Genomic DNA, 24,632 nt, shown 5'->3' with positions numbered 1-24,632 from the left:
ATCGGTTGTACGTTGACTCAAAGATCTTAGCTGATAGAGATAGCAAACAGATTTCATCTTCTGAGTGATCTTAAAAGGTAGATGCATCCTGGGTGGGGGCAGGAGCCATCTGGCAGCTTCCCCATCACATCTGGTGTGCCAAGTGGAAATAATGAGAGGCTGCATTGTTTTGCCTCTTTCCTTCTCAGTAAATCTGTGCATGGTGATGTTAAACATATTTTCTCCTTTCTGCAGTCATTTAGTGATATCATAATGATCGTATTTGTTATGGTAACTTTTGGAAGCCAGATGAGCAGAGACTGTTTGTCTTGTCCTTCAGGACTATGTAAACAAATTCCTGACTCAGAGGTTACAGGCCAAGTTCCCAAGAGGAGCCATGGGGTATGGAAGAAACATTAGGTTCACGAGGAAACGGTTCTCTTCTGAAAATAAGCACACTTCATTTCAAAACTGACAGTGCCCAGTTATTGTTCTGTGATGTTGTCTTGCACGCCGCTCGTCCTCTCTCTTCTTTTGTTCTTGGCCAAGCACAGAAATTTAAGTCCGAGGAAAAAGCCCAAGTATAGAAGGCTCTACCTGAGATTGCTTTTGCTCATTCATAAAATTGTGCTCAGCACTGTACTATGTAACTGCTTTTTTTTATAGTGCCTGCAGTGGGCTGTAATTCTGCAATAAAAATAGATTTTTGTTATCGTTTTATTACTAGATTTAAAAATACCTCCACAAATAATCCACCCCCTTGCTGGGGAAAATACTGTTAACACACGTCGCTAGTGATTAAGCATTGGATACCATAAGTGATCTCAGAGACTCCGTAAGGTGGTAATACTGTTATTGTCTGGTGTAATTCAGACGAAAAAGCGAATGGACAGAGCAGCATCCATTGATTTCAATGGGAAGACTCAAAAAATCATTTCGTTTCTGATATACGTGTCTAAGCACTACATGCTATTGCTGCTTGTAAATGAGAATAAAGCCATAGGCAGATGCTCAGTCTATTACTGTGTATGCTTCAGCAGCTCCCAAATTTGTGTTTGCAATTCTCCGTCCTACAATAGGAAATTACAGGCACATTAAAATGTGCTAACATTTCCACTGCTTCCCTTGTGCAGCTCATTTCCAAGGCTCTGCTGTTGCCTTGGAAACAGGGGAAGGTAGAGTTATGTTCAGCTGGCTGCTGAGCTGCAAGCAGTGGTTTGGCTGCAGAGGGGCACATGGGCGTTCCCATGCACAGGCACTGCAAATCTATGAATGGGGTATTTGGATTTTTATTTGTAATATTAAATACCTTCAGTTTGCTTGGGGGAGAGGAGGAGGGACCAAACTATGTTAAAAATGCTATACTGAACCACTCTACTTATTTAAACACCATTAATGGCTATGGTTTTCTTTGTAGTGTTTATTTGCCAAAATGTAGGATTCTGGATTGATGTTTAAGTAATTAATGCTTAATTTTCTTTGCTGTGTGTTCATGAGTGCTCAGTATTACTGTAGACAAGGGATATTTTTAGACACATAAACATGAGCCTCGTTGTAGGTGCTCTTTTTTTCTTTTTTAATCTGGAGTTACACACCTAAAACCCAGTGGGAATCTCCAAAGAGATGGGTGCTATAGCTCCTGTGAATTAACAAGTTCAGAATCCTTAAGAGTGTAATAATAATAAAGCTCTAAATAAGCCACTGCGTGTATGCGGGAAGAAGGCATGTCAGGGAGTGTCCAGGTACCTTCAGATGGGGAATAAGGATGCCCAAAGCTGTTGCTTTGTAGATTTCCAAGAGTAACTTGGCAGCCAAAAAGCTCTTAAATACTTACGTATATCCCATGGAGATGCTGAGAGGGACAGCTGTTTTGCAGCTCTACAAGTAGTGAGAAGATGTAACAGCCCGGTGCTGCCTAAAAGAATGCAGGCGACACCCACAGCATGCAGAAATGTATATACACAAGTTGCACCAGCAGTAACAAAGATTGTCTGTGATTAAGTACTGCAAAAATGTGGCAACAGAAAACACGATAGCAGGATATTTTGTGTTTTGCAAAGCAATAGCAGGTAGTTCCACGTGTTACCGAGCTTGAGCCAGTCCATGTTTATGATATTTCAGTGCAGCTGAGGTTTCTGCCCTATGGGAGAAAAAGAGATGTGGTTTGTTTGCACATCAGTACACAGAAGAAAAGTGAGGACTGCTTTTGAAAAATCTCCACGTTGTTTTCCAAAGGTCACAGCAGCCAAATGTAAAACAAAGAAAATGTCAGTGACTTACTAGATCAATGATTAGCTCCCATCTGCAAAGTTCTGCTCATTTTGTTGTAACTGTAATTTAACATTATAGTACAGTGTGGCTCTAGGACCAACAATCCATCGACCTGATGTTACTTGTCACATGTGTTGGTCCACTCCTCTCCCTTTCACAGAACCAATGAATTGTTGAAGTGGGGAGGTATCACTTGAGATCATCCAGTCCAATGCTACACCCAGCCCAGCAGGGTCAGCTATGGTAGACTGATCAGAGCTGTGTCCAAAGTTCTGAATATCTCCAAGGATGGAGATGCCGCAGTCTCTCTGGACAGCATGTATCTGTGTCTGACATCAAAGGTTTTTCCTGTTTACGTTTAGTTTCTGATATTTCAGTATGTGCGCATTGCCTCTCCTCCTGACATTGGGTGCTACTGAGAAGATCCAGGCTCTATCTATCTTCTTTGCAGCTTCCCTCCAAATATTTATGAGATTCTTGATAAGATACCCCCCATCATTCCCCAGGACAACCGATCCTAGCTCCCAGTTTCTCCTTGTATGATGAGAGTCTCTAGTCTCTTAACCTTTATGGTTCTTCACTGGACTCACTACAATGTCTTCATCTCTCTCTTGTAATGGGGAGCAGACTACAGAATTTAGATGCAAAATTCCAGATGTGTTTCACCATTGGCTGAGTAGAGGGCAGAGATCCCCTTCCTTGAACTGCTAGTAACTCTTCCTAATATATCTCAGGTTGCTGCTGGACACCCTCGTAGCAAGGGCATACTGCTGGCTTACATTCAACTTGGCACCCACCAAGACCCCCCAGGCCCCTTCCTGTTTTCCTTCTGGGTGGCCTCCACCACGCACTGGTGCCTGGGGTTCTTTCCCTCCAGATGCAGGACCTTGCTCTTCCCCTTGTTGAACTCCGTGAGGTTCTGATCAGGCATTTACTCTGCCAGTTATGAGTCCTTTTTTTGTTTCTGCTTTCAAACTGTCAGTTCAGCTAGTTTTCCCTCCTTCTTGCTGCCCGTTTATCTAGGCCATACCTCAACGATTTGCTTACCAGGATGTTACAGGAGACAGTTCAAAAGCCTGCATAGCATAAATGATATTCATTGCTCTTCCACCATCCACTGAGCCAGTAATTGTAGAAGGCTGTCAGCTAGGTCAGACATAACTGGCTCTTGGTAAATCCATGCTGACTAATGCTGATCACCTTTTTGACTCTAATGTGTTCAGAAGTTGTTTCCTGGAGAATTTATTCTCCCATCTTTCTAGGAATTGACTTAAGGCTGAATGACCTGTTCTCTGACCTTCCTTGTTGTTCCTCTTGAAGTCAGCAGTGACATTTACCTTCTTCCAATCCTTGGGAAGATTCTCCAGTTGCTGTGATATTCCGAAGATTGTCAAGTGTCCTCATAATGACAGCAGTCAGCTCCCTCAGCACTTGTGAGCGTGTCTCACCAATGTCTATGCACTTTTTGCATGTTCAGTTCATCTAAGTGTTCTTCAAGAAGATCCATCTCTACTAAAAATAAATTCTCATTGCTCCAGATTTTTCAACAGGTCTCAGAAGCTTGAGATTTCTTAATAGTAAAAAAACACAGAGAAGAATACATTGAATAACTCAGTGTTTTCCACGTCCTTTGTCATCAGTTCTGTGTTCAGTAGTGGGTCTAAAATTTACATTTACTGCAGATAGGTCAGTAGTTCTTGCTGTCATTCACACCCCTTGCTTGATTCAGCTCTGGGTGAGCTTTGACGTTCTTAAACCTAACACTGTATACCAGGACAGAGTGTCTATATTCCTTCTGGGTTACATGACCTTCCTTTCACCTCCTGTATGTTTCTTTCTTACATCTGTGTTTAGCCAGCAGCTCCTTGTTTGTCTGCCCAGGCCTCTTCCTGCCTTTGCTTGATGTCCCACTTGCCAGAAAGCACCATTCTTGAGCTGTTTCATAGAGGTGAGTCATAGAAGTCAATCAGTCCTCTCCGATCTCTCTTCTCTCCAAGACAATCTCCCATGGGATTTTTCCAAACAGATAACTAAAGAAGCCAAAGTCAGTTCTCCTGAAAGCCTTTGTTGTGATCCTGCTATTTGCCTCGTTCTCTTTTTCTCAGGATCTTGAACTATGCAATATTATGGTCACTGTAGCCAAAGATGTCTCCTACCTTCACAGTCCACCACCAGTTCTTCCTTGTTTATAAGAAAGCCCAACAGCATCTCTCCCCCCTTCAGACTTTATGACAGTAAGTTATCATTGATTTGCTTCCAAAACTTCCAGGAGTTCTTGTATCCTGCTTTGCTGATCCTGCAAGAGATACTCAGAAGATTCAAGTTCCCTTTGAGAATAAGGGTCTGTAGATGTAAGGCTTTTTCCAGTTCTTTGATGAACTCACCTATATCTTCCTGATCAGGAAGCATGTAGCAACCAACCACCACAATACAGCATACATTAGTTTGCCCTCTATTCTTGACCCCTTAGATCATCATCCATCCCCAGGCAGAGCTCTGCGTGTTTCTGCTGCTCCTTCACACAAAGGGTAACTCCTCTGCACCTTCCTACCCTGTCCATGCTAAAGGGCTCTCATTCATCTGTTGCAGCATTCCGGCATTCCACCATGTCTCTGTGATCCCCACAATACCATAGTTCTGCAACTGCACACAGATCTCTCACTCACTGTGCTAATTCCTCATGCTGTGCTGATTCACCAGCAAACACAGGAGAGTTTGCCATGCTGTCCTCATGGCCTTGGCATTTCTATATTTGTGTTCACGTGTTTGAGGTGGACCTCCTTCAGCCCTGTTGTGTTGAATACGAGGTACACCATGCTGCTCCCTCTTTGCCAGCCTTGTTGAAAGCTGCCATTATCCTTCCTTGGTTCCGCTGTAAAGCTGTCCTTGCCAGGCCAACAAGTCAAATGAATAACACTTTTTTTTTCACAACTGAAAATTTACAACTGCAAATTGATTGATGTTTTACAATCAAGTTTCTGCCCGATCCAATTTTATTTTATATGTCCAGCAGTGAGGATGCAGATATATCACTCATACAAAATGTCATGGGGCTCTCACTGCAGAGGTAATAGCAGCCCTTAACTATATAATACAGATCACCTGAGCTGCTTGGGAGGATCACAATCCCTTTTGGGCTGCCGCCTTCCCCTCTGATTCTTGTAGCACTGCTATGGCTGAAGGAAAGTCACTATTATAAAAAGGCACTATTATAAGAAGTGCTCTTTCCTTGATAAGCTTGGCCTGTCCTGAGACAGGCTGAGGGAGCTGGGCTTGTTCAGCCTGGAGAAAAGAAGGCTGCAGGGTGACCTCATTGCAGCCTTTCAGTACTGAGAGGGAGCTTAGAAAGAGGAGGGGAGTCAGCTCTTTGAAACGGCAGATAATGGCAGGACAAGGGGAAATGGTTTTAAGTTGAAGGAGGAAAGGTTTAATTTGGATATCAGGGGTAAGTTGTTCACTATAAGTGGTGAGGTGCTGGAACAGGATGCCCAGAGAGGTTGTGGATGACCCGTCCCTGGAGGTGTTCAAGGCCAGGTTGGATGGGGCCCTTGGCAGCCTGATCTATTATTAAATATGGAGGCTGTTGGCCCTGCCTGTGGCAGGGGAGGTTGGTGCTTGATGATCCTTGAGGTCTCTTCCAACCCAAGCCATTCTGTGATTCTATGATTCCATGATATATTTCTTACAATGTTAGAATGATTTGAGTTGAGAGGGACCTTAAATACCAACTAGTTCCAACTCCTCTGCCATGGCCAGGGATGCCTTATGCTGGATCAGGTGTATATACAGCTTGGTTTAAAAAACACATTCTCTCTGCTTCCCTTGAACTGTCCTTCCTACCACAGCCATCTGCCACGGACTTGGATCAGTTTAGTTTATTTCCATACATCAACAACCAGAGCTGTTAGGAGCAAGGTCAAAAATCTTCCCAGATGAGGTGCACAGTGGGTTTCTGTTGACACAGAATGTAAGTTCACTTGCAGAAAAACAGACATCTCGTTCCTATGGGCATTCAGGTTACAATTGCTGCCAGACTGCTCTCAGCAAAAGCTGTTCTTTCAGCAGCAGGGTAACTTCATGCTGGCCCTCTGTATTCCTCAACTGGGAGCCTCGCATGGACAGGTCTGACAGCTTGAGCTGAAACAGTTCCATACTACTTGAAAGCTGCTGTTGGCTGCACCGTGGCTGCCCTCCAATTTCTGCTTGTTTTAAGAGTCTGAACCTCCGAACCACAGAACGATGATTTTTGTGCTTCAAAGATGTCAAAACATAGCTCAGCGGGCCCGAGCTAGAAACACAAGCTGGAAGGCGCTGCTAAAACGTAGCTCTGCCGTTGCAACAGACGAGTGAAGGCATGAGTGCCAGCAGGTGCAGAAGCAGCTCGGTGTAAATCATTTGCAATTCCCGAATTCCAGCTGTCCCCGGCCGTGCCCCCCCAAGGGGCAGCTCCAAACCAGCCCTGGGCTGTCGGACCCCCAACGGGAGACAATACCGCAGCTCCGCCCCGCTCCCGCGCTCCCATTGGCTGAGCGCCGCTGCCGCGTGACGTCACCGGCGGGCGGTGCGCAGCGCCCAATTTAAGGCTCGGAGCAGGGGCGCGGCCGCCGCAGCGCGGAGAGTGAGAGGTGACGGCGTGGAGGCAGCGCGGATAGAGACATCATGCGTGAGATCGTGCACATCCAGGCCGGGCAGTGCGGCAACCAGATCGGCGCCAAGGTACGGGCCGCCTCTCGGCTGTCTGACGAGGGTCGTGCGACCGGCACCGGGGTGCGGCGCGCAGCCCCGCGGGGGTTTATCCGCGACCGGAGCGGGGCTGCCCTGCGGCTTCGTGCCACCTGGGACGTGCCCGGGTTCGGGTCCGCGCTCGTGCGGAGCCGCCTCGGAGCCGCGCGTACGGCTCGTGTGGGAGAGGGGCGCGGTGTTAGGGCCGGCCACGGGTGGGTGCTGGGGCTGCTGTCGTCTTGCGGTGCCGCTGCCATGTCAGTAGAACAGCGAGGCTGGTCTAGGCGGTCTTAAGCCACGGCTAGACAATAGGAGAGTATCAGATAGATGGGGATGCGAGCGTTGTCGCCCCGTGGATGTGTGCTAAAAATGAATTAGCTCGAATTCCAGCGCTGCAGCTGCCCGTTTGCCCTCCTCCGCTCGGCGCTGCTTCTGTTAATTCAGCTGCCGCGGCCAAAGGAAACTCTTCTGCACTGACTCATGGAGGTGCAGCTTCCTCCCAGGCAGCTGCTCAACCATGCTAGGGAGTGGTCGGGGACGCTGTGTGCACAGCCTGCTAGCACGTGTGATTGGCACCGGCCAGCTGTAGTTAACAGCTGCCCCTTCACAAAAATCTCTTCCAGTTCTGGGAGGTCATCAGTGATGAACACGGGATTGACCCCACCGGCAGCTACCATGGGGACAGCGACCTGCAGCTCGAGAGGATCAATGTGTACTACAATGAAGCTGCCGGTAAGTCTGTCTGCATCCTCTGACACCATTAAATAAATGTGGAAGAAATGCCAGTTCATTGTAGCTGGGAAATATCTGAGTAAGAGTTGTGATCTACTCGTGACTTCTAACAGAGCTTTGTTCTCACAATGGCTCTGATAGCACTGCAGTTTTGATCTAGACAGCGCAACTCTCCAGTGATTTATGGAGAGGCTGAAGGGAGCACAGCAGTGCTGCAGGGCCGTAACACTGGCACTGGTTTGTCCTGCAGGTAACAAGTATGTCCCCCGTGCCATCCTGGTTGACCTGGAGCCCGGCACAATGGACTCGGTGCGCTCCGGCCCCTTTGGACAGATCTTCCGACCCGACAACTTTGTCTTTGGTGAGTGAACGTGCCATGGAGGTGTCCCTCAGCGTGTGGGAGGCTCAGAGCAAGCGTGTGAGTGAGCTGGGGAGGTCGGATCCCAGCAGTGCTCTGGGGATGGGAACAAGGAGCCTGAGCCCCATGGGGTGGGCGGAGGTCGGTCTGGGATTCCTTCCAGGGGCACTAAGGTGGCACGTTGCTTCTGGTGTAGGTCAGAGCGGGGCCGGCAACAACTGGGCCAAGGGGCACTACACCGAAGGCGCTGAGCTGGTGGACTCTGTGCTGGATGTGGTGAGGAAGGAGTCGGAAAGCTGCGACTGCCTGCAGGGCTTCCAGTTGACCCACTCGCTGGGCGGTGGCACCGGCTCGGGGATGGGCACCCTCCTCATCAGCAAGATCCGGGAGGAGTACCCCGACCGCATCATGAACACGTTCAGCGTCATGCCCTCTCCCAAGGTGTCGGACACGGTGGTGGAGCCCTACAATGCCACCCTTTCTGTGCACCAGCTGGTGGAGAACACGGACGAGACCTACTGCATCGACAACGAGGCCCTGTACGACATCTGCTTCCGCACCCTGAAGCTCACCACTCCCACGTACGGGGACCTCAACCACCTGGTGTCGGCCACCATGAGCGGCGTGACCACCTGCCTTCGCTTCCCCGGCCAGCTGAACGCCGACCTGCGCAAGCTGGCGGTCAACATGGTGCCTTTCCCGCGGCTGCACTTCTTCATGCCGGGCTTCGCCCCACTGACGAGCCGCGGCAGCCAGCAGTACCGAGCCCTGACGGTGCCCGAGCTGACGCAGCAGATGTTCGACTCCAAGAACATGATGGCCGCCTGCGACCCCCGCCATGGCCGCTACCTGACGGTGGCTGCCATCTTCCGTGGCCGCATGTCCATGAAGGAGGTGGACGAGCAGATGCTCAACGTGCAGAACAAGAACAGCAGCTACTTTGTGGAGTGGATCCCCAACAACGTGAAGACGGCCGTCTGCGACATCCCCCCGCGTGGGCTCAAGATGTCCGCCACCTTCATAGGGAACAGCACGGCCATCCAGGAGCTCTTCAAGAGGATCTCGGAGCAGTTCACGGCCATGTTCCGGCGCAAGGCCTTCTTGCACTGGTACACTGGCGAGGGCATGGATGAGATGGAGTTCACGGAGGCGGAGAGCAACATGAATGACCTGGTCTCAGAGTACCAGCAATACCAGGATGCCACTGCTGATGAGCAGGGTGAATTTGAAGAGGAAGGAGAGGAGGATGAGGCTTAAGTTCCCTCTAATCTGAAGAACTTCTCTAAAGCTGGCATGTGTATGGAATGACTTTTGATAGTAGTGGTAAAGCATGTTCTTTAGATGCTGTGTACCCAATTATCCTCTTTGCACTTGTAACAGGTTTTATCAATGTAACAGTTCTGAATCCCAAGTTATTACAATGTTGTTTTTTTTTGTCCTTTATAATGTTAAGAGCACATAAAGGCATGCATTCTAGATGATGTTTTCTGTCTTTCTTAACTCCACCACTAGACAAAGCACAGCTATTTCTTTCCCCACTGGCTGAATAAGTTTCAAGCCATGTCAGATGTCTTGAAATGCAATGGTATATTCTGATCCACAGAGGCTTACACAGTGTTAATATGGATCCCTCTAATGCAAACACCTTTTTTTTAATTTTCCTTACAGGACTTTTATCTAGTGTAAATGAAAAATGAAATCACTAAATTTCCTGAACAGTGCAGAGACAAATACCTTTCACTTTACAGTTTAGGTCACCGTAAGAATTCTTCTACTTCTCTGTTGAACTCTTCTGCAAAACGCAGGTGTAGATTATGCTTTCCTTCTGGCATCAGATGCAACCTTAAAAGAGAAGGCGAGGGGAACCAATATTCTGAATATGCACTATGTTCTGGGAGCACAGGTAAACAGTTTGTTCTTTTCCTTTGCTCTTGGTTACCCAAGTAAAAATATTGATGCAATGCTGATGTACTTTTTTCCATGTATGTGGATCAGAATGTCAATTACGTCAACGGTTGAAACAACAAACAAACTTCCTCTGCTTTGGGAAGGATAAACTATGTTTTAATCAAAGTTGTGTTTCAGACTTAGTTTAAGAACCTTTTTAGTGGTCTGCAAAGATGACAGTGAAACTGAAGCAGTATGATACATCTAAAGGTATGTCAAACACCTAAGCTGCTTTGCCTCTGTCAGAGAACAGGACAGAATGTCCTGAACAGACTGGGTGGTGAAACTAAATCTGTAGCCAAAGAAAACTTAACTGGCATTTGGAGTTTCTCATTTTTCTGCTTAAAAACAAATTCAGAACTAATATAGTCCAGCATTTTAAAGCAAAAGGGCAAGTCTGTACTTCCATAGCTGAATTGTGGCTTAATCTACAAAAAGGCTCAGAGTTTCCACGTAGCCTAAATCTTCAGGCTGCTAACTGATAGGTGAGACAAGACTAAACTAATTGCTGTTGTTTTCTGTCTGAGAAAGCCTTCATGTATGTACTTCTAGCACTTAAATCAGGTTGTGAAACTCTGCTTTACAACTTTGAGCTGCTTCAACAGCTAAAGACCATGTTGTCTGATGCTTTGCTTTGCTGTCTTCATACCATTTGAATCCTACTACAGCAAAGGCAATAACTCTTCTTTTAGTGCTTATCAGGTGATGCCTGGTTTCAGGAAGAAAAGAGTACCAGTGTAAATGTATATAGTTCTTCCAGCACTTCTGTCTGAATTTCATGAATGTTGTTTCTTCAAAGACAAAGCAATATACAGATGTGCAAACATACTACAGCAGTCATGAGTACCATCCACAATAGTAAACCTAATGTCACTTAATTCTAGCCATACAAATACAGAGTAATGGCATGCTTCTGACAGAAACAATGCATCTGTACTACAAAGAGCAAATCCTTTTCTAATTTAGTATTCAGGAAAAAAAAAAATCTATGCAAGTAAAGGAGACATTCAAATTATTACTGGAAATACATTGAATTTAAGCCTTTCCACCTTTCATGAAATATCTGTAGTGCAACAAGAGAAAAAGGAGATCGATCATGTGCCTGTCTCTTGTCTGTATTTCTGATATTTAATCACTGGCTTAATTTCTTATTGGGCAAATGCATATATGGGAGAGCACATCAGCACAAAGACATGTAAAGAACAGCTTTACGTTTTACTGTTTGGCAACTTCTAATGCTTTCCACCCTTGTGGTCCTTTTGAAGAAGCTATCTGATCTTTGTCTAGTTTTTGTTATGGCATGCCTTAGCATCTAGAACGTTTTTCAGTGAAATCTAATACTATTACAGGTATTCTAAGCAGGGCATCTGTGGGACTAACTGACTGTCAAGCATTTAAAATAAAAGTCTGTATGTGGTTATTAGGAAGGTCTCCTTATCTTTCCTTTCTTATCTTTACTGTTGCATAATGTCTTTTATGAATGGCAGAGCTGACTTTAATGTAAATATGTCACTTAGTTTCTCACAGAGATGACAGCAGTGAAACAGATTCTTACACTCTGCATTCATAAAAATGTTTCACTTCTCATTCTTTCTTGAGTGTTAATCAGCATGATCTGTTGCTGAGTAGTAATAGAATCCCTGAATTTACATGCAAATCTATGAAGAAAAGAAAGATGGTGAAATCCCTCCTTTTTATGGTAAGTGTTTTTGGGTTTTCAGGATGAATGCTTCAAGGCTTTTCTTGTTTATGGAGTAATTCTTCAACATAGCTGTACTTTTTATTTTTTTTCCCCATTTCACTTTTCTGAAACAACAAACTCATGGAACTTCTGAAAAATAAGATCTTAGAGGTTGTTGCTCACATCAACAAGGAACAACAGAGATCAGTATCCTCTGCCTGTCTATAGTCACTAGTCATCTTGCTCTATTCATAGCATCTAAATTCATCCCTCCACTGAGTGGAACAGAAATTAGGTATCTCATAATGTAAGAAATGCACTGGCTATAACAAGAAAAAGATAGATGTTTTTCCTAAGTATTGGAGTATGGTGAGATTTGGAAAGATGAAGAGGACCTTCCTAAGTTTCTTCTGGAGAACATTAGGAAGGTACTTACTGAAGTACTGATTCTTCTTACTTTTTATGTAGAGAGAAAGGTCCGAATGCACTGTTTGCATAACTTGATAGGGAAGTGGAGAATAGTTTCACTTACATCGGGACCGATTTGTCCAAATGCATATATATATATATATATATATGTATATATATATATATGAATTTAACATTGTGGATTTTAATTTCTTCTTTATCAATCAGTTAGAAATACCCCATCAAGTAACTTACCGGGAGCCTTTGATGTGCTCATGAATGTAGTCTGCATGAAAGCGTGGGACCAAAGGGTCTTTTTCACCATGGATTATTAATGTAGGACATTTAATATGAGGCAGCAACTGTTGACAGATACTACCTAGGGAAAAAATAAATGAAGGTTACACTTTATTAAAAAGTAAAAAATGAAAGACCAAAGCAAAGGACTTGAGCTCCACTTGGGTTCTAGCTATTGCTTCTCCTTGTGGATAGCATGCAATTATTCCACAGAAGTGCGTTAACAGGAGTAATATTAATTTCTTTTAAGTAGCATGCAAACAGTAAAATTTGCTCCATTAGTGGTTATTAACAGAGCAAACAAAGCTGTTGTCCCCATCCCTGCTTTTATTTTTTCCTCTTCAGCCTTAGTTGTTGCTTTTTGCATTCAATGCTACATTTTGTTACGTAGGTTTATGTGACCTCCAAATCTCTTTCAGTGGGGCTTCTCTTTAGCATCTCATCTCCCAGTCTGTACGTACGACCAGGGCTGCCCCTTCCCAGGTGCAGAATCCAGCACTCAACTCTTGTTAGACTTCAAGTGGTTGGTGACTGTTTTGCTTTCTAATTTGTCAAGATCTCTCTGCAATGTTTCTCCATCCTTGATAGAGTCAGCAACTTCTCCCAGTTTAGTATCATCAACAAATATGCTCAGAACAACTTCTAGTCATCCAAGTCATTTATGAAAACATTAAAGAGAACTGGCCCTAAAATGCAGCCCAGTACTACAGACCTCTAAGAGGCAGGGCTGAAAGCATCACAGAGTTTACATTTTTCTGCAGCTAAGCAGGCTCCATGTACCTTACTTGACAGAAAATACAGGACACAGGAGATAAGTTTCAACATACCTACCACTGAATTTCATGGCACACAAACCCATATTTCCATACAGACTTTTATTTTTGTATGTGAAGAGTATATGTTAGTTGAGTCACTTACAGACAATAAGTCTTAAAGACTAAAGTCATCTATATTGAAATAAAGGAAGGCTTCAAAGTTTAATTGGCCTGGTTTTGGACTTACTCTTTGTCTATGTAGAGTAATTGGAGAAACCTTCAGAGATAAATATTTAGTAATGATTTTATTGCCTGGTTTAACTACTGTTATGGATTTTAAACACCCAAGCTGTGTCAATAGTAATTTTTTTAATGTTTTGTTCAGTTTGAGCTGTCAAAATGTGAATTTCCTTCTTTTTGTACTCATTGTATGCTACTAGTTTTTAAAAAGTGTTTCAGCTCCCATTTTCAGAAACTTAATATGAACACACCTCACATTTTGGAGAGCTTACAGATGTAACCAAGAGCTAGTCCCTTAACACTGAGAAAGCAGAGGAGAAAATAGCTTAGTAGAATCCCTCCTGTTCAGTCTGCATGACAGAAACTATTTACTAATGTAGTTTAATGGCAGAACAAGCAGAAAGACTCATCAGCTAGTGATTTCCGTAAATCTTTTATCCTCCTGTACCTTACTGGTTCTGTGAACTGTCTATGAAGTAACTGCTTTATTCATGAGTGTGAGTCAGATCCAGCTTTTAATGCCATATGAAAAGGCCTTCCTTTCCTGACTGCAAGATTACTGTTATGATTCTTAGGCAGAATTGTCTGCTGTTATAACTGCTTCAAATTAACACCGTGGAAGCCTTACCACCTGATTTTTCAGCAAAGCGGGCTATTCCATCTACCCAAGCCTCACAGGTTTCTGCGAAGTATTTATGCCCATACAGCTCTTCCAGAGGTTTCTTAACCTTTTCGCTCCATTTTGAAACATCTCGGATACCTACATAAGATAACATTGAAATATGTTAGGATCAGACCTGCAACAAGACGAAACTCAATACTTGTCAACGTTTGAATAAGTTTTCAAATGCAGACGTATTTCAAACTTGAAACTGCAGCCTTTTGCTTTGGCTTATGGATGGAAGATCTTCCATGATTCTTAGCACTGCTCGGAAGAATGAAGCTCTTACTAAGGCATTCCCGCAGGCTGACATCATTATACATTTGCCATGGTCTTCAAGAAAAACAAGCAACTTTGCTTAATAGAGCCCAGTGACTCATGACATCCTGACTACAGTTGTAGAAATAATCTGACATTAAGTTCACCTATTTTTCCCCTAACATTTTCAATATAGGTCACAGATTGGACACCCATAAAGGTAACTTTCTTTCAACTGTATTTATTTCAGTTGTAAATATTTAAATCAAGAAAGCTCAAAATAATGTTGATAAAGCAGAGAATGTGAAAGAGACCTATTCAGTAGTGAAAAGTACCAAATCATCAAACAGTAATATATGCCATATAATATTTGACATAAGCAAAGCTCTTAATTGGCTTCAAACAGGAATTAAGGGGAAAAAGGAGTTTGATATTAATTAACAAACAGAACCTGTTGAGCTAAATGAGCAAAGCAGTACTGACTGATCAAAAGTGTTCTTTTATAACAGCATCCGATTGGTAACCACTGGGAAATAAGTTCAATCATCCCAGGTCATCTGTTACTGATGTTACTGACTGTTGAGGCTCACCACAAAAACTCCATAAAGGAGCAATCTTCAGAAAGAGATGCTGCCTTAGTGGTGGTCAGCCCTTAAATGGGATCTAGGAGAGGTGGAGTCAAGCTCTATTCCTTCCGGGAGCACAGCTGAATTACCCTTGCCTGTGCTTCTGCAGCTGACTTGTTGCTTGCCTCAGATGGTTAATCAGAGGTTCAGACTGTGATCAACTGTTTCCCTTACAATATCTGCTGTTTTATCCATGCTAATGTGTTGACCTTATTTTATGAAGATGAGGGAAAAAGAAAGCTAAATATTGAAAACCCTTTCTTTCTTACCAAACCCTCAAGCACAGATGAAATGCACTGATACTCAAGCAGCTTTATGGCCCAGAGATGCTGGAAGCACCAATCCACAAAAAGGCCAAAAGTGAGCATTGGAGAAGATGCTACCTGCAGTCCTTTCAAAGTAAGACTTATTTTATTCCAAATGACTGATTCTGACTTATGTACATTTTGTAATTATTATGTAATAGAATCTTTGTTCATATAATAGCACGTAGAGAACTAAAGTAGTGTGTTTTCAAAGCTAAAAAAAGAAACAGAAGAAACTACTGCTACTACTAATGGTAATAAAAATGACTTAGTACAGGTGTGTAACACACACACACTAGTTACTGAGATGAAAAAACCACTCGGTTTCACAGCTGGTAGAAAGCAAACTCTAATCACTTAAATAAAACTATCCTCAGTTACGCTTGTTGAGAGCCATTAGGGTTAATTCTTCATTTCTGATTTCAACTAGTGCCTTTTTTGTTGTTTTGCTTTAGATGGTAAATGGTCAGATTTTATTTTGCATGAATTTAATAATGATCAGAAATTCGGTGTTTGTTTATTTTGGAAAGATTTTGTAACCACAGCAATTAACTTAAAAGAAATGCAAATTAAAAAGGTATTCTGGGATTTTACATGAATAATTCATTTGCTTTCTGACCTCCAAACAGCAAGTTATGAGCTTGTTTTCTTACTATGTGTTCTACGTGCCCTAGAAGCAAAAGATATTACTTGTTGACATAACGATTTTCTTTGGACCTTGTCTAAAAGTTGTGCAAGATGTGAGAAAGTAAATTCAGCCAAGGGTTGGTAAGATAATTTAGAATTTAACTTCAAGAACTTGGCATGGCAACAAAACCTCACCTTCTGAAATATGCTACTAGAAATGATGCCTTTTAGCAGCTGTTGCTGAGGACTTCTTTTTAATCCCACTAGGTTACCCTCGAGTAACTGTTGGGCAAATTTTACCTATGATTTTAATCTATCCCTATGTGTAACAACTTGGTAGGTTTTGTACCCTGTTGCTTTAAATTTGTTGTGTCCTCAGCTCTGTCTCTACTTAGCTGTAACATGGCTAAGATCCTTGGATGGAGAAGAAATGAATTAATTATTCTAGGATATGGTATTTCTCTAGCCATTCAGTTCATACATACCATTATAAATTCTCACATCCTCTTGAGTGACGCTAGCGTTTGCTCCCCAGACAACCAACTTGTGGATAAGAGCTGGATACTTTGCGGCTGCAATGAGTGCTGTAATGCCACCATCGCTCCATCCCAGCAAAGAGAACTTCTTAAATTTCAGTGCCTTTGTTGGTACAAGAAAGTTATATAAAGCTGATATTTTTAATAAGCAGATATAAAGCATTCATCAAAAACTAGCAGTACCGATCTAGACGCAACGCTGCATCACTGAATTAGATAGGGTAGCTTCCAGCTAGATTTTCCTGCTATAGGAAAGGTCATATACTTAGAAAAAATCATGACAACCCGTGACAAAAAGAAACTCTACCCGCTCTTCTAATTTTTCATGACTACTTAATAAAACAATCAGTGATTATGTTAGATTCTTACTGCATTTAAGAAATTGTCTTGAAATTAAGAAATGCTTAGTTAGAATGGATAGTGAAGACCTAGAGAGGTATTAGAGATTCACTTAGTCCTATGACCTTGAAGTCTTGGACACCGATGGTACGTAGAATGTGTGGATTCTCTTCATATAAAGTTGGCAAAGACTACTGCAGTGTGGGATGGCATATAACCCAAGATGAACTTGAGAAAAAGAAAAGTTTAAGAATTGGAAAACGAAATCCAGCGATTTAATTTATTGATGCTAGCTGACCTATTTTAAAAACATCTGTAATTGACCAAAAAATGCTTAAAGAGCGTTTGCTATAGTATCAAACTATTGTATCAAATTTAGGTGCCTAATCCACGTTTTCTGAAGCATACGTGACATTTTAAATATTAGTACCTCATGAATTCCAATTCAAAACATTAATATTGCAATGTCTTTTTCTCAAAAAGGAAGGCTCAGAACAAAAAATACGTCAACCAGGACATTAATTCGTTCTGACTTATACATTGCTTTGCACTTAGAATCTGAAACTAGTTTTCTCATATTTCAAGATCTGTGGTAGAGGGTAACAGCAGTGACTGGACAGAAGATTTTGCGCATGTGATGTTCGGTGAGCAAAAGGTGAGGAAGATAAAAATGCTAGGAAGGAAAGGAATAGGCCTCACTGCAGCCTTCCAGCATTTAAAAGGGGATCATATACAGGAGGGGAATCAACTTTTTACAAGGATAGATAATGATAGGACAAGGGGGAGTGGTTTTAAGCACAAGGAGAGAAGGCTTAGATTGGATGTCAGGGGGAAGTTCTTTACTACGAGAGTGGTGAGGTGCTTTAACAGGCTGCCCAGAGTGGCTGTGGATGCTCTGTCACTGAAGGTGTCCAAGGCCAGGTTGGATGGGGCCCTGGGAAGCCTGGTCTAGTACCAGATCTGGAGGCTGGTGGCCTTGCGTGCAGCAGGGGGGTTGGAACTTGATGATCCTTGGGGTCTCCCCCAACCCAAGCCATTCTATGATAGAAATCTGCAGTTTGTACTGGAACAATATTCAATAGCAGTTTTGTATGTAGGAGCCTGAGTTTGTGAACTCTTTAGCAAAAAGGCATAGCTGAAAGTTTTGAAAGGGTTTGCTTGTGTGTATTCCTTTTTCTTTTAATTTTTTTTTTAGATGGCTTTAAAAAAGATATTGTACTTCTGAAGGAAAGAAAAAAAACAAAACAACACCAAGTCAGTTGAATGTGTTGTTTTGGCATTTAAGTGTTTTGTTGTTGGAATACCAGTCCTGCTTTCTTTGGAGAGAAGAAAGCAGAAGCAGGAAAAGAGATACAAAAGAACTACAGAGAAAGGAAAAAAGTAGTTATAATCTGAAAGCTTGTTCCTGCTTGTAAACATGATGCTCAAGTGAGGCACCCCCTTGCAGTCAAACTGATACCTGGTTTTCTTCTATTGCTACTGGACTTATCTGGTTTTGGCAGCTTCCTTGATTCTAGGCTCACTGTAGTCTTGCTCAATCCCAGATTTCATCTGTCTAAACCCTAATTAGCAAACAGAAAAGAAATAAGGTAGGGGATAGAGAAGGACACATAAGGTAAGATCTGACAACAAGGAGCCTTGAATTTTAGCAGCTAGTCACATGCTGGCCCTGGTCTGCTGAAAAAAAATTAGTTACAAATGAGCAACTTCCAGTATTGTTCTGCCAAAGTGTCGCTGGTGTCTTGGCAAGTTTTAGGAGTTGGCAGCAGTGCTCATAAAGCTTTAGTTTTTGTTGTTGCTGCTGTACTCCTAGTGCCAGTAGCAAATGATGCATCTCAAAGTTGCCTGATGGGTGGTATAGATGATTAAAATCTTTGCTCTAGGAAATCTGCCAGTGTTTTAACTGAGATCTACTTGCCTCCAGTTATGTATTTCTCTCACTAGCTAGCCATTATTTTGTTGCATTTTTGGGGGTTTTCTCAGGATGCTTTTTCAGCAGGAGGAATTTATTTTATCCTTTGTGGCCTTCCAAACAAAACCAATGCAATGAAACAGATGTCTTGAAAATGGTGTGTGTGTTTGTTTGCTTTAGTTCTGAACTTACAGTGTGGGCCACTAACTTACATTGGCAGTTACCTGGGAGCTTGTTTCATCTCCTCAGTTCTGTGGGTGATTTTGTGCTATCTTTACCCAACAAATGAACAACGTTTATTTTGAAATCACCTTCTCCATCAAGGTCAATGATGTGAAATGCAATCAAAAGATCATGCATGTTGTGACAAAAATAATTGACAACGTTAAGTTGCAATATAATATCACTCTGTACTATATTATTTCTTTAGATCACAGGAAGTATGCCACAAGGGACACAGTTTATCTACAAAAACTGGGAGAAGCCCAAACCCACCTTTTTACTTCAACAGTACATTTTCAGGCTCTTAAATATCACACTGACTGTTTCCATAATAATAATTCTTAATGTTTTGAGCCTTCATTGTGCTTTTCATTAGAGACTGGGATGGAGTAGAGCAGGATGGACCTAAATGCATTAGACTCCATCAATTTCAATTATATCTCAGTTCCTTTGCAGAACATGTTCAGTGATACATAGCACTGTCATCTGCATCAAGGTGCTAAATACTCTTCAGAATTTATACTTCTGTTATTTCACTGAAACCCTGCAGCAGTCACAGCTCCAGGAGAGATAGTAGAATCTGAAAGAGCCTAGAATATTCTGAAGGTTCACCCGAACAAATGGGTTTTGTCTGTCTGCAGGCTGTCTGCATGCAAACCATGCACCAGCTCTGCAGGAGCTCTGACTTTGTTTTGTGCTGGAAATCCTAGTTGGGGTGATTACGTGGGAGCTGTGCTATCCTTCACATGTTGTGCTAAAATAGAATCAAGTTACCTGCCTTTGGGAAGATTTTAACGAATAGTTGTTGTATGCTTACATCAGTGAACATCTTCAAAAAAAAAAACAGGATGCCACATCCCATTTGTTTTGGCAGCTTTAGAGCTTGGTGGGCTGCTGCCTTGTTTGACTGCACGCCTTATGATTACATGCTTTTTAAGGACAGCTCTGTTTTCTATTTTGCAGCTCTTAGTTTTTTAACAGAGGCAGGGAAAGGGAGTTACAACCATTTAGACTGAAAGTTTGTCACCTACCCATGGTAGCAGCTTTATTTTCTTTGTGTAGCAGAAGAAATTGGTGATTTACTGTGCAGAGACTGCTTATATGGTTAGAGGGCACAACTGTATTTCAATCCTGATTCTTCTGTCAGACTTATTTTGTTTCACCATGCAGAATACTCGAGGGAGGCTGCATTTCCAGTTTCATATGGTTCTTTCTGTAAGGCTACTGCTCGTTACAGAAATACAGTTGGATTCACTGACTGAATCTTGTCTCATATTTTTGGAATTTTCATGCTCTGCCAACTTTCTTAACATGGCCAAAGAAACTGTATAGCTTAACATAACAAGGCCAAAACGTTAGTTAGAACTAAACCAGAAAACAGTATTAGCACATAGAGGAAGGAATAAAAGCACAGCTTAGAACATAAATTAGAAATTAAAAAAAAATCCATAAGATGGAGAAATAACAACAGCTTTGAATCATAGTCTTCATAATCGCAATAGCAGTGTTGGTTAAGATCTGGTATGATTACAGGAATCCTTTGATTTCCCACAAAAAAGATTTCAGTAATAGGCTGTAAAATGCAAAGCGCAAACAGTCAGTTTCCACAATCAGATGTCTGTTGAACTGGATTGCTCGAGGTAAAATGTCAAGTTTCTATTAGCTAGAAAAATTTCTAAGAACCTTTCACTACTGTAATCTCTTCTAGTTAAATCACTCCGCTTCCCCTTTGTTTTTCATACACAGTTTAGCAAAACTCACGTGGTTCTCATCTGTAAATCTCATAGGGCAGGGCTTTGGAGTAAGAACATATTGCTTTGTAATTCCCTAAGCTGAACTTCTCTGTATATTGCAGAAGAAAATATTTTCCAGGATAGCGCATATCTGCTCAGTTTTAAGCCTTCATTTGTATGTTTTGCTTAACTTGTCATCTGTTGGAAACACCATATTGTCATGGTTTTGACTGGGATAGACTTAATTTTCTTCACAGAGGCTTGTATGATGCTGTGGTTTGGATTTTTACTGAAAATAACAGTGATAATACGCCAGTGGCTTTAGTTATTGCAGAGCAGTGCTTATACAGTCAAGGATTTCTCTGCTTCTTATACCAATCTGCAGTGAGGAAGCTGAGGGTGTGAGAGAAGCTGGGAGGGGATGAAGCCAGGACAGCTTACCCCAACTGACCAAAGGGATGTCCCATACATGGGACAATGCTTGGCAATACAAGCTAGGAGAAAAGAAGGAAGAAGGGGGTGTTTGCCTTCTCAGGTAAATGTGTGATGAGCTGTGCTTTCCTGTGGCTGAACATCTGCCTGCCAATGTGAACTACTGAAATAGATTCCTTATTTTACCTTGTTTGAATGCATAGCTTTCGCTTTACCTAGTAAGCTGCCTATCTCAACCCATGATTTTCACCTTTCTGCTGCTCTCTCCCATCCCACCAGAGGAGAATGAGCAATCAGTTGTGTGCTGCTGAGCTGCCTGCTGGGGTTAAACCAAAACACATACTTAGCAGCACACTTCCACCTGCAAAATTTAAGGTTTTATATATACGATAAAATCTGAGAATAGATTTACCTGCATAAGATCCACAGCATCTTTTGCATCTCTCTCAAAGAAATCTGGAGGGAAGTCTCGAGAGGGAGGGATGGACTTTCCATATCCTCGTGGATCCCAAGCAACAATTGTGAATAGTTGCTTATTCATGGATTTAAGCTGTGGTCCAAAATCCGTTTGACCACTCCCTGGAAAACCATCATTCTTCAATTAAAGAAACCACCATAATAATAAGTCTATGGGTGTTTGAAGCTGGACTTTAAATATGTTGTTTGAGGAGACAGTTGTGACACAAAAGTACAGAATTCTAACTTTTTATTTTTCTAAGGTGTTTGTTGCCAATTCTCTTCCTCCTGACACAGTACAGTTTCATTCATAGCCTTACTTTCAAAGATTAAATACACTGAGCCTAGAAAAATAGTGTTGCACTAAGCTATCTCTGAACACCAGGAGAAGACTGCAGTTTACTTCTAATTTGGATCATGGTTATGCGGTAACAAGTCACACACTACTTAAATAAAACCTGTCCAGCTCTAGTATGTAATACTCAAATAATGAAATATTGAGCTATTTATTGTTATATCAAAAAGGCTGTTCAAGGGCTAGACATGCTGCAAGAACTGAGGAAAAAAGCCTGTGCAAATTTCAAAGGGTTATAATCAAAAGCAGTAGTCTCAGCGGACAGGTATCACATAGCTAGCAGAATCTGTTGTCCATCTGTAGAAGTCAGTGAGAGTTTTAATGATGTTGTCCTCAATATCCCCAACACAAAAATATGTTTTAAAGCAAAAAGCAAGTCTCAGCTATGCCTTTTTCCCTATGAGCATAAACTGCAAGTGCGGCAGCACGCTTATTAATTCAACTGAAATGCACCTAGTTTCTAAGAGCAATGCAACAATCAGCTGTGTAACAAATACTGCTGACCTGCTTTTTTTTCCCCTACATTTCTTTGCACGTTGTTGCAGCTATTTGCTGGACACTCTTTTCTCACAGTCCAATCCAGAACGTATGAGTGACTACGAGAGTCAAGCAATTGAGAACCAATACCATTATGTATAAGAGTTGCCCAGTGTGATATTTGAAATCTTTAAAAGCAGTTAACTGGTTGCTATACGTTTTCTTTTGTATGTGAAACAATCCTCCTCTTAATGAAAATGTTCTATAATCAGGTGCTGGACACGTTACAAAACAGTTTGTGCACTGTAGCAAAAGAGCAGATGGTTAAAGAGGTGGTTGCTCTACAAAGGTAAAAACAAAATCTCCAGACCTAGCATTCCAGGCAGCAGAAGAACAGCATGGCTTCCTTCTCCTGTTTGCTGATAATGCAGGTTGACTCCATTCACTTGGATTTTGGCAGATGTTATCGAAGTACTAGGGATGCAGCAAGGAAAAGAAAAACATTCAGACAGGTAATTCTCATCACTACAAGGACATTCAAGGAATACCCAATAATTACTTTTTCTAGATATGAAGGATAATACAAGAAAATCTCACAGACACACGGAAAACTAAATATGAAACTTGACAGGTGTGCAGACGCGTTCATTATGTGACCATCAAAGAGGTGATGGAGTCTCCTATGGAAATACTCAAGACCCATCTGGACACCTATCTATGGGACCTACTGTAGGGAACCTGCTTTAGCAAGGGGGTTGGACTCGATGATCTCCTGAAGTCTCTTTCAACCCCTCTAATTCTGTAACTTGTACTCCTATTTCACAGTTAAATGAATCCAGATAAAGGAGGAAAAAGAGTCGCGACCATGCAACTGAAGCTTTACATAACTACAGAAAGACGTTGGAAGAAAGATACCATAGAGGAGAAACCTCCTTCTGCCATGTAATAACTTTTGAAGTAGCTAGGGTTGACCTTATTGCTTCTAAACTGCATTTCTCCGTCTGTGAAACGCATCACAATCTCTTTGTTAAGGTGGATATGTTGTTCTGTAAGAGTAGCATATATAGAAGGTAACCAACGTGTATTTCTTGTAGACAAGGGATGTATATAACGATTTTGAGATTCAGATAGTGTTAGACTTTTTCCACTGCTCTACCTTATTCCTGATTAATTATTAACATTGGGGGCTCAGGAATTTTGCTGAGCTTGTGCCATACAACCCTTGGATCACGTCTCAGCATAAAGCCCATTGAAATGCCAGTATTTTACACATAGTGTGTTTTTAACACTTTTTGGACTAAAATGATTTGGTTCTTTAGCATGCTGAGAAACCGTACTGGAACCGGGTATTGCTAAAACAGATGTTTTTCCACATGAAACTTCTGCATCTGAACTCAGTTCAGTATCGCTGCCGCCACCGCGACTTCATTTCTGCAAAGCATCCGTTAAAACACCCCATTTTTCATTGCTCGGCATAATCATACATGCAAAACAACCCACTTAAAACAGCGAACAAACAAACAAACAAACAAACACCCACAACCCGCAATGTAAGGCAGCTAGCAGCGTTAAGGCTTATAGCCGTGCGGAGCACCTGCCTGTATACACCAGCTTAGCACAAGGCAGAGCACGCAGCGAGCCTCTGGGGACTGTGCTTTCCATTACCCGTAGGAGGCGGCCGGTCCCCGGCTTGTGAGCAGCGCGGTGCGAGGTTGCAGCACCAGCAGAGCCGTGCCCGCGCTCCGCCATGCCATGGTGCCTCCTCCCCCTTCCCTGTGAGGGCGGCCCGCCCTCAGGCCGTCACCCGCGTCCCCAGTGAGGGGCGGTACGACATCAGCCCTGAGGCAACCGGCTACTCAGCGACTCTCTGCGCATGCGCAGAACCGCGATAACCCTCCCTCGCGCCGCTCGGCGGGAACGCACCTCTGCCGCCGCGCTCTGATTGGCGGCCGCGGTTGTCAGTCAAGGTTAGGAGAGGAGGTGGCGGTGCTGGTGGTGGTGGTTGTTGTGGTGTTGTAAGAGGGATAAGAAGAAGCAGGCTGCGACTTTTTGCTGCTGTGTCTGCTGTTGCTGCCAGCAGTGTGAGAGAGACTGAGAGGGGAAAAAAAGAATCCGTGGTGGTGATTTGGAGCTGCAGCTTTGCTTTGAACGCGGACAGTGAGGAAAGCCTCCAGCTGGGCCTATGCTGAAGGCTGTAGCTTCTCTAAGGCAATGCCTTCAGTGTGTCAGCCTCGCCAGGAATTGTTAACTCTGCTATGTGTGAAGGAGAAAGACCAATCTGAGCTACAGCCTTCCCCGGGCTG

At 42.8% G+C, this 24,632-nt stretch overlaps 2 protein-coding genes across 4 annotated transcripts; one reads left to right on the top strand and one right to left on the bottom strand.

Moving 5' to 3' along the window:
- Nucleotides 1-1,460: 1,460 nt before the first annotated feature.
- Nucleotides 1,461-24,228, bottom strand: BPHL (biphenyl hydrolase like). Of its 3 annotated transcripts, XM_072328424.1 has the most exons (8): nt 23,995-24,184; nt 22,700-22,803; nt 21,454-21,620; nt 16,353-16,506; nt 14,019-14,150; nt 12,354-12,477; nt 9,797-9,904; nt 1,461-2,119 (listed from the first exon to the last, which is right to left on the bottom strand). In XM_072328424.1, the coding sequence occupies exons 1-7, from the start codon at nt 24,081-24,083 to the stop codon at nt 9,817-9,819; spliced, it is 858 nt and encodes a 285-aa protein (XP_072184525.1). In that variant the 5' UTR covers nt 24,084-24,184; the 3' UTR covers nt 1,461-2,119; nt 9,797-9,816. The 3 variants fall into 3 exon arrangements, with proteins under 3 accessions (XP_072184525.1, XP_072184523.1, XP_072184526.1); XM_072328422.1 differs by lacking the exon at nt 1,461-2,119 and having other exon boundaries at nt 9,486-9,904; nt 23,995-24,228; XM_072328425.1 differs by lacking the exon at nt 1,461-2,119 and having other exon boundaries at nt 9,696-9,904; nt 14,022-14,150.
- Nucleotides 6,808-11,432, top strand: LOC140248046 (tubulin beta-1 chain). The gene is made up of 4 exons (XM_072328421.1): nt 6,808-6,966; nt 7,596-7,704; nt 7,955-8,065; nt 8,259-11,432. Exons 1-4 carry the CDS (start codon nt 6,910-6,912, stop codon nt 9,317-9,319), a joined length of 1,338 nt encoding a protein of 445 aa, XP_072184522.1. The 5' UTR covers nt 6,808-6,909; the 3' UTR covers nt 9,320-11,432.
- Nucleotides 24,229-24,632: the final 404 nt, after the last annotated feature.

Source organism: Excalfactoria chinensis, chromosome 2 (genome assembly GCF_039878825.1).
Source record: "Excalfactoria chinensis isolate bCotChi1 chromosome 2, bCotChi1.hap2, whole genome shotgun sequence".
Taxonomy (NCBI): domain Eukaryota; kingdom Metazoa; phylum Chordata; class Aves; order Galliformes; family Phasianidae; genus Excalfactoria; species Excalfactoria chinensis.
The sequence above is the reverse complement of the archived record's forward strand: the minus strand, read 5'-3'. Positions and strand labels throughout refer to the sequence as shown.